The sequence below is a fragment of the Engystomops pustulosus genome, chromosome 5 (genome assembly GCF_040894005.1).
Source record: "Engystomops pustulosus chromosome 5, aEngPut4.maternal, whole genome shotgun sequence".
NCBI classification, from domain to species: domain Eukaryota; kingdom Metazoa; phylum Chordata; class Amphibia; order Anura; family Leptodactylidae; genus Engystomops; species Engystomops pustulosus.
Genome location: NC_092415.1, coordinates 11,320,812 through 11,333,873, shown reverse-complemented (window position 1 = coordinate 11,333,873; position 13,062 = coordinate 11,320,812). Strand labels below are relative to the sequence as shown.

The window sequence follows — 13,062 nt, the reverse complement described above, 5'->3', positions numbered from 1 at the left end:
TGTGTACATACATGACATTACTTATCCTGTACTGATCCTGAGTTACATCCTGTATTATACCCCAGAGCTGCACTCACTATTCTGCTGCTGGTGCAGTCACTGTGTACATACATGACATTACTTATACTGTACTGACCCTGAGTTACATCCTGTATTATACCCCAGAGCTGCACTCACTATTCTGCTGGTGCAGTCACTGTGTACATACATGACATTACTTATCCTGTACTGATCCTGAGTTACATCCTGTATTATACTACAGAGCTGCACTCACTATTCTGCTGCTGGTGCAGTCACTGTGTACATACATGACATTACTTATCCTGTACTGATCCTGAGTTACATCCTGTATTATACTCCAGAGCTGCACTCACTATTCTGCTGGAGGATTACCATGCACTAAAGTGGACAGTATAACTTGCACTACCTGCTGGAGTGAGTGGCCTGTTCCTGAGGGACTTGTGGGATGGCATATTCCTGGTATCCTCTCCTTAGACTGTTTTCTGGATCAGTCACCTGCTGGTTCACTTCTGGTTCCACCACCGGAGCTGCAGCTTCTATGGGAACTATTTTTGTTGCACCTGTCACGAAGATAATATAAGAGGATCTGCAGAACAGTCTAATCGCTCAGGTCAATAATCAGTTTTCAGTGGGTGATCTAGAGAGAACGGAACAGGAAGCAGGCGGCACCATTTCTCGTGTAGTGGCGACACCACGTTACTGCAGGTGAGCCCCAATTCATTGAAATCAGAGCTGGACTGACCCATTTCTGCCACTACACTGCACTGAAATGGCGCTGTCTGTTTACGGTCCCATTCTCAGTTTATCAGATGATCCTTGGGGAGATACATGTCAACCCCCTCAAAAAAAAAAGAAATATCTGATATGCAAAACCTATCCCTGTAATATTTTTCTCTGGGAGAACCCCTTTAAACATGAACAGACGGATACCTGGGATAGCTTCATGTGCTGTTAGAAGAACACTGACGATGGGATTCACCCCTTGAGTTTTCTCGGTATCTTTCGACTGTGGAGCCTTCTCCGTTTTTTGCAGACGGGATCTCTTTGGCGGTTTTTCCTTCTCCTTTTCATTATCCGGCAGAATAAACTTCCCCTCAAAGTCATTGGCTGCAAAATACAACAATTAAAAGATAGAAAACGGCCGAGACAACTGGCCGCAGCAGTAGCCACTCCGACTTCCTCATATCCAGGTTGTCTGCCTATGGGAGGGGGAGATGGGGCAGTTACTCCAGGGAACTCTCAAAGTGTCCTGTGATGATACACCATCATTGCTTCGATGCCACATTAATATTTGACCACAGCATCTGAGTGGTTAACAGGCTGTCAGCCCTATAACAGAGTAGGCACATGTCTCATGAGGTTGCCAATGACTAGACCAAAATTGCTGCTATCTTCGATGGACAACGCCACTGGTGCCTACAGGTTGAGTCTGGTATTGCAGCTCAGTGCAACTTGCTTCAATGACCTTAGAGTTTCTGGGGCAGATTTACTTACCCGGTCCGGTCGCGATCCAGCGGTGCGTTCTCAGTCAAGGATTTGGATCTTCCAGCGATTCACTAGGGTCGTGCACCCTATGTCCACCAGGTGTCGCTGCTGCGCTGAAGTCCGCCGGAGTTCAACAATCTACCCCGGATGCAGGTAAGCACGTGTGAAGCAACACTTTTTTAAACATTCTGCAGTTTTTCCAACGGCCACGCCCCCAATTTCCGTCGCGTGCACGCCGGCGCGCCACAATCCGATCACGTGCGCCAAAACCCCGGGGCAATTCGGCAAAATTCGGGAAATCCGACGAAAAAAAAGCAATTCGGGCCCTTAATAAATGACCCGCTCTGTGATTATAGCAAGTGTTTTATTAGGCTCAATGGTGACTGATTTCTAGCTCCGCTTTTGTAGGGCAGCATGAAATCTATTGAATGTCTGACCAGGCTCTCAGTTTCCCTGCCCCCATGCTTTACACTGCAGCGTGTATAGTCCCTAGTGCATAGTCTACATGGGGTCATATAATCAACCGCGAGTTTATGCTGCGTTGTATTGCGGGAGATGTGCTGGTGCTGAGCAGCAAATGTAAAGAAGCAAAGGATTGGCAACAATGGAATTCTACAGCGACCATGGATACATTTGTAGCCCTGCTCTGCATGTGCATATAGACAAGGAGTCGCCAGTCATCGCAATCACCTTGAGTGACGTCCTCATCGTCGTTCAGCACAATGATGCAGATGTGTTTCTTCAGCTGCCTGATGTTGGAGAAGGTTCGGCTGCATTTTCGGCACTCCAGGCTGTCAGGCACGGGCTCCGGGGACAGACGTCCCTCCTCGGTGTCCTCCTTAGGCACGCTGCCATTGCTCTCAACAGACTCCTCCTCAGCTATGGATTTCTTAGTGGAACCCTTAGGTCGTCCTCGTTTCCTCTTTACAACAGACGATTCTAGAGAGAGACAAAAATATATTCAATTTCTTCAGTAACATCAGCAGCAAGAGCCAAGAGCGACCCATACCACACAGGGGCAGCAGGACATAGCATGGAGATATTCAGTCCCAATATTCGGAATAACAAAAGTTAGATTCTCTCTAGCCCCATGTAAATATAAAACTCTAATTATACTGCCCCTATGTACAAGAATATAACTACTATAATACTGCCCCCTATGTACAGGAATATAACTACTATAATACTGCCCCTATGTACAAGAATATAACTACTATAATACTGCCCCCTATGTACAAGAATATAACTACTATAATACTGCCCCCTATGTACAGGAATATAACTACTATAATACTGCCCCTATGTACAAGAATATAACTACTATAATACTGCCCCCTATGTACAGGAATATATCTACTATAATACTGCCTCCTATGTACAAGAATATAACTACTATAATACTGCCCCCTATGTTCAAGAATATAACTACTATAATACTGCCCCCTATGTACAAGAATATAACTACTATAATACTGCCCCCTATGTACAAGAATATAACTATTATAATACTGGCCCCTATGTACAGGAATATAACTACTATAATACTGCCCCCTATGTACAGGAATATAACTACTATAATACTGCCCCCTATGTACAGGAATATAACTACTATAATACTGCCCCCTATGTACAAGAATATAACTACTATAATACTGCCCCTATGTACAAGAATATAACTACTATAATACTGCCCCATATGTACAAGAATATAACTACTATAATACTGCCCCATATGTACAAGAATATAACTACTATAATACTGCCCCCTATGTACAAGAATATAACTACTATAATACTGCCCCATATGTACAAGAATATAACTACTATAATACTGCCCCCTATGTACAAGAATATAACTACTATAATACTGCCCCCTATGTACAAGAATATAACTACTATAATACTGCCCCCTATGTACAAGAATATAACTACTATAATACTGCCCCCTATGTACAAGAATATAACTACTATAATACTGCCCCCTATGTACAAGAATATAACTACTATAATACTGCCCCCTATGTACAAGAATATAACTACTATAATACTGCCCCCTATGTACAAGAATATAACTACTATAATACTGCCCCCTATGTACAAGAATATAACTACTATAATACTGCCCCATATGTACAAGAATATAACTACTATAATACTGCCCCCTATGTACAAGAATATAACTACTATAATACTGCCCCCTATGTACAAGAATATAACTACTATAATACTGCCCCCTATGTACAAGAATATAACTACTATAATACTGCCCCCTATGTACAAGAATATAACTACTATAATACTGCCCCCTATGTACAAGAATATAACTACTATAATACTGCCCCCTATGTACAAGAATATAACTACTATAATACTGCTCCCTATGTACAAGAATATAACTACTATAATACTGCCCCCTATGTACAAGAATATAACTACTATAATACTGCCCCCTATGTACAAGAATATAACTACTATAATACTGCCCCTATGTACAAGAATATAACTACTATAATACTGCCCCCTATGTACAAGAATATAACTACTATAATACTACCCCCTATGTACAAGAATATAACTACTATAATACTGCCCCCTATGTACAGGAATATAACTACTATAATACTACCCCCTATGTACAAGAATATAACTACTATAATACTGCCCCCTATGTACAAGAATATAACTACTATAATACTCCCCCTATGTACAAGAATATAACTACTATAATACTGCCCCCTATGTACAAGAATATAACTACTATAATACTGCCCCTATGTACAAGAATATAACTACTATAATACTGCCCCTATGTACAAGAATATAACTACTATAATACTGCCCCCTATGTACAAGGATATAACTACTATAATACTGCCCCCTATGTACAAGAATATAACTACTATAATACTCCCCCTATGTACAAGAATATAACTACTATAATACTGCCCCTATGAATAAATCTTATACATGTTAGACCTGGGCAGTTTCCTCTTCTAGGCAGAATCCCTTGCCCTGTTGCGGTGGTGACATGGAGTGATACTGACGTGATCTATGACATTAGAGGCAGTGACGGTGATTAATACCGCAGACACATTACAGTAGATTATTCAGGTGCTTGGCGCAGCCGTTGCGCTGTGGAGGAATCATACAGCGTGTATAATGAAGCTGCAGCGTCTCCGGGCTCAGAGTTCAGGTCTCGCTCGTCTCCTGGCGCTCGCTGTAACTCGCTGGCAGCTTGTCGCTGTTTACGGTGAACATGGAGCTAAATGATCCATGATTGTAGGCGAGACATGGAAGTAAATGAGCATCTTATGGGAACAGCAACAGCGCTGCCCCCGGGAGATACAAACCCCTGCAGCAGATTCAGCCTTCAGCCTGCAATCATTCGATGTAAATCCTTTTTTCACAGTCCTGCTGCTACCAACAACATACACAAAGGTCTGATTACGCATCTCTCCCGGGACAGCACCCCAGTGCACTTGGATGTGCCACAGTCCTGGAATATACACCCCTACATCACAGTCCTGCTGCTACTAACAACATACAAAAATTGCAATCACACAGATCTCCACGGACAACACAGAGAGCACAGCAGTAGGACACCCGCTCCCCCGGGGAGCTTGGAGAAGCTATAATCCCGGAATATAAATCCATATTTAACAGTTCTGCTGCTACTAACAACATACACAAAGGTCTGATTACAGATCTCTGTGTTATGTAACCTCTATACTATGTTTCAATCATGCTCCCACCTTGATATGTGACATGTAATAACCAGGAGACTCTTGTGTGACAGCGTGGAGCAGAGGCCCGGGCAGGTTGTTAGTGTAGACACGTTCCAGTAGAGGGGACGAGTATCTCCGGGGACGTGCACCAGGCTCCGAGTCGCGGATGATGATTGTGCTGATGATTGACAGGCAGTTATCTGCTGCGGGGGAAGGGGGCGGCAGGTTCATTGTGAAGCTCCCGGCCCCTGCAGCTGCCCCTCAGGACATCCGCTGTGATCTCGCCCTGATCCGTCAATAACAAAGCCCAACGCCACGCTCGCCACATACATCATCCGCTAAGCAGGAAAGCGCTCCGATTATTAACCCATTGTCTGCATCTCAGGGACGAGGAGCTGCTAACACGCTCTCTATTAAAGGGATGTTCCATCAGAGCCGACTGAGGTCGAGGACTTTTACAATGTGAAATGGCCCTTAAAGGGAGAAACCCTCCATATGGAAAGGACACGAACGTGGCGGCCAATCATTGACCCTTTTACCCATTCCTCACGAGAACTAACACAGATTCTGGTTATTATGAGACCTATCACACTTATTATCTAAAAAACTTCACCTCTATAATCTCTGTCTGCGAATCTGCAGTCATTCCTGGTGGTTGGTGCCCCGGCCGCTACCACCCGCTCACCCCGGCCGTTGCCACCCGCTCACCCCGGCCCCTGCCACCCGCTCCTCCCACCTTTCCTCTCCATAGACTTCTATGTAAATGACATCTTAGTGAAACATTGTTGTTACCAGAGAGCAGTGCATTGGGGGAGCGGATTCTGTCACAGCCAGGGTGTTAGGTCACATGTCTGACTACCGGGGGCTTGTTGTCAGATTCCATAAGTGCCCAGCAACATTTTTGTAGACATTGAAATCTTACACACATTGCACAAGGATCTAGGCACTGAGCTGCACTTCTTCTTGGTTATACATGAGCTGCATTTCCTTGGCTGGCCACTATACATTGCATGGAGCTGTCCGCTTCTGGTTCGGTCCACTGTATAGGTTCTGACCTTGGTGAAAACCAAACACCGGGCATTGCAAGGCAACAGTAGCAACCGCTCAATTTGGAGCAACCTACAGAGGGCAGTCTTGCTATTTCTGAACCCCCCCTTTAAAGGGGGTGTCCTAGAACTATACTATTGATGACATCACCACAGGCTGGGCCATTAATATCATGTGTCGGGGGTAGGGGGGGGGGGTGGACACCCATAAAAGCCACCAATTAGCTTTTAGCAGAGACCAAAATGTTCAGATAAGTCCTGTAGTTTCTTCACAGCGCCATATAAGGTGCAGTGGTTGCTGTTGGTATTGCAGCTAAACCGCACCTACTTCAATGCAGCTGGGACATGTAATTGATGTACCGGGTCACAGGTCAGTGTGTGGCTCCATCTATATAATCAATATTTCAGTCCTGGAAAAGCCCATTAATTACAGGAAGAGATCGCCACCCAATTAGTGACTGGAGCTCTTTAAGACATTATGTAAATGAGCCCAATCCCTATAAACACCGGATAACACTTTCCGTTTTAAAGACTTGCAAATGTATGCGCATACCTGGCGGCAGCGGCTCCTGCCATGCCCAAATTATAGCGGCAAATGGAATATTTGCCAGCATTTAAAATGCAATAATTTTAACAAATTCTTCCCCCGACATTAGAATATAAAAGTGATTATTAAACAACGAGGGCCTTCAAATCTGCATAATATTTACATAATGCCAAGGCCTGGCGCCGGATCAAGAGGACGTGAAAGTATAAACCCTTCATTCCCTTTTCATTTTAGTTCCAATTATTACTTGACTAAAATGGGAGGAGCTGTGACAAACAGTCTGGGACAAATTAAAGGGTTTTTCCATCATAGACCTTTATTGCATATCAACCGAAAGTCTTAAAAATCTAACTACATGCTGCACCTTAGCTGCCCAATAGGGCTGAGGATTACCGTGACCGACAGTCTGGTAATCAATAATGGAAGTCCATGTGCTGTAAGGGACCTCTGGCTGGGAAGGCTAATCCTGGAAGTCCTAGGTAGTATACGGTAGGTCAGAGATCACTAGTGGTCCCAGAGATCAGACCCAAGTGATCAGACTTATCTCCTATGGATAGGGGATATACTGTCCCATTACATATGCCTTGTCTGTAGCGCCAGTTCACTGAGCCGCAGTTCTGATGCAATCTAAAAGATGTGATTCTTATCTTTAACATGACACCAGCAGCACGTTTCTAGGTGTTTGAAGAGAAATAAGGGTGATTGAAGCGACACACTCCCAGCAACCTCCAGAACGGATTAAGCTAAAAACTACTCTTTTCTGCTCTTAGTCACATGACTTCAGAGATTTTTACATAAAAGAGAAATTTCTAGAAAAAAAATCCTCCTTTCCTGAGGGGACTACTAGTTTAATAGAGTAAAATCTGGAGACAGGTTCCCTTTAAGATTGTTCCGCCACATTACTGCACTTTCTACACCTCCCCTTTAATGGATTGAATATCATAACATTGCGGAATCTACCACCGGGAATCTACTTTCTGAAGTAGTTCCCGATGTATTATTCCGCCTCCATGCCCCATCCCTAAACGATTTTTACCCAACTCTGCTATCCAACCTTTGCCAAAATAAACTTTATTTCTGCTTTATGCAAATTAACTGCACGGAAAACTGGTGGGCGTGGCATAGCCTCAGAGAGCTTCGGTGGCAAAGGCTACTTCCCGCCCCCAGTAGTCCCTGCAGATCTGCCGACCCGCTCGTCTTTTTTGTTCGGGCAGGTCTCCGGTAGCAGGTGAGCTCTGTGCAAGTGCAGTAGCTCCTGTTCCATGCGCAGAGCTCTCCTACTACCGGAGCATCGCCAGCAGACGGATAGGCGCTACTGCACTTGCGCAGAGAACTCAGATGGTGTTGGCGACGCACCCAAACAAATTAAGACGATTCGATAGGTGGATCTGCAGGGGCTACTGGGGGCATGGAGAAGCCGTTGTGCAGCGATTTCTCCGAGGCTACTCCACACCCCCAGTAGCTTTTCATCAACTCTTTGCATCCTTTAATAAGGATTGTTCCGCTGAATTTTGGCACAGTTGGATTTTTCTCTCCAGCTTCCAGCGTTCCCAAACAAGACAAATATACTGTTCACACAGGAGGGGTCAGGAGACTCTCATCTATAACCCCCCCGGACAGTAGAAAAAGGCCAAGCAAACAAACCTGGGTCTCACCTTCTGCGCTGCGGCTGGGCGGCACCAGTGGTCTCAGCGGGATGATGATGTGCTCCGGGCTCAGGCCTTCTTTGGTGTGATTCTCGGTAACGTGTAGCAGGAGCTCCGAGTGACTGGGGGAGAACAGGTTACACAGCTTACACATGTAGATGGAGCTGGATCCTAAAAAATAATAAGAATACTGAGAAGTTACACAGTATAGAAGAAGTGGCTCCGCACACACGCTACTATAGCATCATTTACTCTCCTCCTAGTTTTATCCTGCAGCTGCTTTTCTCTTCCTGTGGAAAGTTCAGCTTGTCTGTATCTAACCCAGAATAAGTTGCAAACCGGCGCATGCGCCAGAGCTGTGTGCGTGTTCAACGGGGAATTTGTAATTGATGTAAAATATATTTTCCTTTTTTCAGGGTGACTAAATCTGGGACGCATCTTAGGCTACATGCACACTGCCGCTTCCTGCCGTACCGTAGCTGCTCACCTCCGCCCCTCTCCATAGGAACATATGGTGCACGGCGCCGTAACACGGGAAAAGATAGGACATGTCCTATCTTTTTCCCGGGTAAGGAGCGGTATGGTGCCGTGAGCCCATAGAAGTGTATGGGGGACGTATATCGGCAGTATTTATGTCCCCCATACATGTGTGTGAATGCAGCCTTATAGTATCAAAACAATTTGACACTGCCCAGTTTGCATTGGACCTATGGCTACTCCTGACAAATGTTGGATTAGGAGGAAGAAAAGAACCTGGTAAGTAGAGAAAGCAGCATTTTCCTTTGATGAGATTTATTAGAAGATTTTGATGCAATGTTTTGGGGATATTAGTGCCCCCTCCTACATCTCATACACATTGTTACTACTCCTCCTGCACGCACCTTCATTCAGCCGGGAGACGTTGTCATTGTTGCAGGTGTTTTCTACTGAATGCATTTGGCCGGCGGCTGCACCTCTCCATAGACAGCGGTGGGACCGTTAGCACCGGCAGACTGCAAAATAAGCGGGAGATCAGATATTACAAGGAGGCAACGAGATCCCCGATCCTGGATTGTACGGGAGAACTCGGAGAAATCCATTGTCACAGTCAGATCCGTAATATCAGCACAGAAGTTCCATATATATTCTCATTACAACTGCGCCTTCAGCTCTGATCAGCACCAGGGACAGCAGGTCACATAGCCGTGCATCGCAGGGAGCGTTACTGGTTGTTGTTGTTGTAACTTTCTGTGTTTGGAACCACAAGAGATATAACGGATCTGATTGTGGCGATCGATTTCTGGGACGATCCGGTCGTCTTTGATACTACACGACCTCCTTCCTATAAGATAAACAATGCCCTTGATTCAATAACTAAAATTAGGTTATCCGGTCCAGGATTTGGTTACACAAAATGACATTTCTACGAATCTTTTTTCTGCTCTTTCCCGTTTATTTTCACGTATTTCTCCCTCTGATGTCCCTGGATGATTTCCAGTCCCTGAATAACCAGAGGAAATTCTTCTCATATGACAACATCACACCGGCCTCACCTGCAGCCAACAGCCGGCGCCCCCCGCAGTGTGTACAGATCAGGAGATGAACCCCCCCCCCCAATGTTACAGCCTCATCTGTAGGCGGCCGCAGGATGTGATCAGAGGAGATTCAGAAAGGAGAAAATAGAAAATGAGGAGGAGGAGGAGGCTACAACGTGGGCCAGACATGAGGGAACCAGACCTTTGTGTATGTTGTTAGTAGCAGCAGGACTGTGAAATATGGATTTATATTCCCAGATTACAGCTTCTCCAAGTGCACTGGGTTGTGTCCTCACACTGCTGTGCTCTGAGCTCTCCGCACCTGGCTTCTCCACTGCCCTTTTCTTCTGATTCAGGTACAATGTGCAAAACGAAACTAATTGACTTATACAGAGAGAAAGGGCTGTGCAGCAGGACAATGGAATGGAAATCCATATATCATAGTCCTGCTGCTAACACAAACATACACAAAGGTCTGATTACACATCTCTCCAGGGACAATACATAGCACTGGCTGCAGTACTACATACTCATGCCTGCTGACAGGTTCCCTCTATGAGAGCCCATGCTGATACATTTCTTGATCAGTTTCGTTGGAGTTTTGATCAAATTTGACCAAAATGATGCCTAAAAAACAAGAGGCCGCCTTCCTGACCCAATAGTGGAAGCTTTATTACTCGTCCTCCGGACATTGTGCAGGCGCCGCTGTATTCTAGGTTTGTGGTTTACAGGAGACGTCTCAGATACTGAGCAGTGAAATAGAGAATAAATTACCAGCGGCCGCGCAGATCCTTCATCAGGATGATACTGACTGCAGACCCAGCGCCAATTTCATCTTCTATTCCTGCACTAACCGGATTTCAGAGGGACGAGATATCAATATAGTGCGACATGAAGGCTGAGCGCAAATGGGTGTCAATTACCGGGAGGCGAGAAACCTCAGACATCACATCCACAGGCAGGAGGAGTCCTCACACCCAGATATACCATACAGGGGGGTACACAGTGACTGCAAGAGCAGAATAGTGAGTGCAACTCTGGAGTATAATACAGGATGTAACTCAGGATCAGTACAGGATAAGTAATGTCATGTATGTACACAGTGACTGCACCAGCAGCAGAATAGTGAGTGCAGCTCTGGAGTATAATACAGGATGTAACTCAGGATCAGTACAGGATAAGTAATGTCATGTATGTACACAGTGACTGCACCAGCAGCAGAATAGTGAGTGCAGCTATGGGGTATAATACAGGATGTAACTCAGGATCAGTACAGGATAAGTAATGTCATGTATGTACACAGTGACTCCACCAACAGCAGAATAGTGAGTGCAGCTCTGGAGTATAATACAGGATGTAACTCAGGATCAGTACAGGATAAGTAATGCCATGTATGTACACAGTGCCTGCACCAGCAGCAGAATAGTGAGTGCAGCTCTGGAGTATAATACAGGATGTAACTCAGGATCAGTACAGGATAAGTAATGTCATGTATGTGCACAGTGACTGCACCAGCAGCAGAATAGTGAGTGCAGCTCTGGGGTATAATACAGGATGTAACTCAGGATCAGTACAGGATAAGTAATGTCATGTATGTACACAGTGACTGCAAGAGCAGAATAGTGAGTGCAACTCTGGAGTATAATACAGGATGTAACTCAGGATCAGTACAGGATAAGTAATGTCATGTATGTACACAGTGACTGCACCAGCAGCAGAATAGTGAGTGCAGCTCTGGAGTATAATACAGGATGTAACTCAGGATCAGTACAGGATAAGTAATGTCATGTATGTACACAGTGACTGCACCAGCAGCAGAATAGTGAGTACAGCTCTGGAGTATAATACAGGATGTAACTCAGGATCAGTACAGGATAAGTAATGTCATGTATGTACACAGTGACTGCACCAGCAGCAGAATAGTGAGTGCAGCTCTGGGGTATAATACATTTACTTAAATAAAATGACCATGTAAGTGATTAACCACATAATTTGACAATATGAAAACCTTATATTGATCTATATTATTAACATGGAAAGTGGGGGGATGCTGATAAATGACACGTGGGGTGTAATCACACACTGCAGGGTCTGACACTATTGGATGTGGAATCAGCGCCATCTAGTGTCTGCACAGGAGCGGTGCTCTGGTACCATCATCCAGTGCACAGTACGGAGCGGTGGAGCCTGGAGACTCGATTAACCTCATTAACCCGGCAAGAGGGCGGGGCTCACAGCCGATTTCTTATCTACAACTTGTGTACATTCAGGATCCGCATGATGAACAGTGTAACATGTATGTGTAAGCGGGGGCTCATTACAATGCAGCATCACTTATCCATTACCTAGAGGATTAACATTCCTGCCAAGTAGTGTGTAGTATCCCCCCAAAACACCTGTGGTCAGGGGTCAGCATGGGCGCTCTGACCCCCTGTGACTACACCCCCCATACACAGCGAGCTGCCATGTCCTGTGTGTCCTGACACCTTTCTATCACAGCCAGCAGAGGTCAGGGGTCAGCATGGGCGCTCTTACCTCTCTGTGACTACACCCCCCATACACAGCGAGCTGCCATGTCCTGTGTGTCCTGACACCTTTCTATCATAGCCAGCAGTGGTCAGGGGTCAGCATGGGCGCTCTGACCCCTCTGTGACTACACCCCCCATACACAGCGAGCTGCCATGTCCTGTGTGTCCTGACACCTTTCTATCATAGCCAGCAGTGGTCAGGGGTCAGCATGGGTGCTCTGACTCCTCTGTGACTACACCCCCTATACACAGTGAGCTGCCATGTCCTGTGTGTCCTGACACCTTTCTATCATAGCCAGCAGTGGTCAGGGGTCAGCATGGGCGCTCTGACCCCTCTGTGACTACACCCCACATACACAGCGAGCTGCCATGTCCTGTGTCCTGACACCTTTCTATCATAGCCAGCAGTGGTCAGGGGTCAGCATGGGTGCTCTGACCCCTCTGTGTCTACACCCCCCATACACAGCGAGCTGCCATGTCCTGTGTGTCCTGACACCTTTCTATCATAGCCAGCAGTGGTCAGGGGTCAGCATGGGCGCTCTGACCCCTC

The 13,062-nt window shown here is 45.6% G+C and overlaps 1 protein-coding gene across 2 annotated transcripts in view; it reads right to left on the bottom strand.

Annotated features, from left to right (window-relative positions):
* Nucleotides 1–13,062, bottom strand: part of ZFAT (zinc finger and AT-hook domain containing) — a 97,284-nt gene that overhangs the window by 74,045 nt on the left and 10,177 nt on the right. For both annotated transcript variants that reach the window (XM_072151150.1, XM_072151151.1), the window contains exons 2-6: nt 9,352–9,462; nt 8,480–8,641; nt 2,197–2,445; nt 952–1,128; nt 428–581 (exon numbers count right to left, since the gene is read on the bottom strand). In XM_072151150.1, coding sequence (XP_072007251.1) covers nt 428–581; nt 952–1,128; nt 2,197–2,445; nt 8,480–8,641; nt 9,352–9,406 — 797 coding nt within the window. In that variant the 5' untranslated portion in view covers nt 9,407–9,462. The remainder of the gene's footprint in view (nt 1–427; nt 582–951; nt 1,129–2,196; nt 2,446–8,479; nt 8,642–9,351; nt 9,463–13,062) is intronic.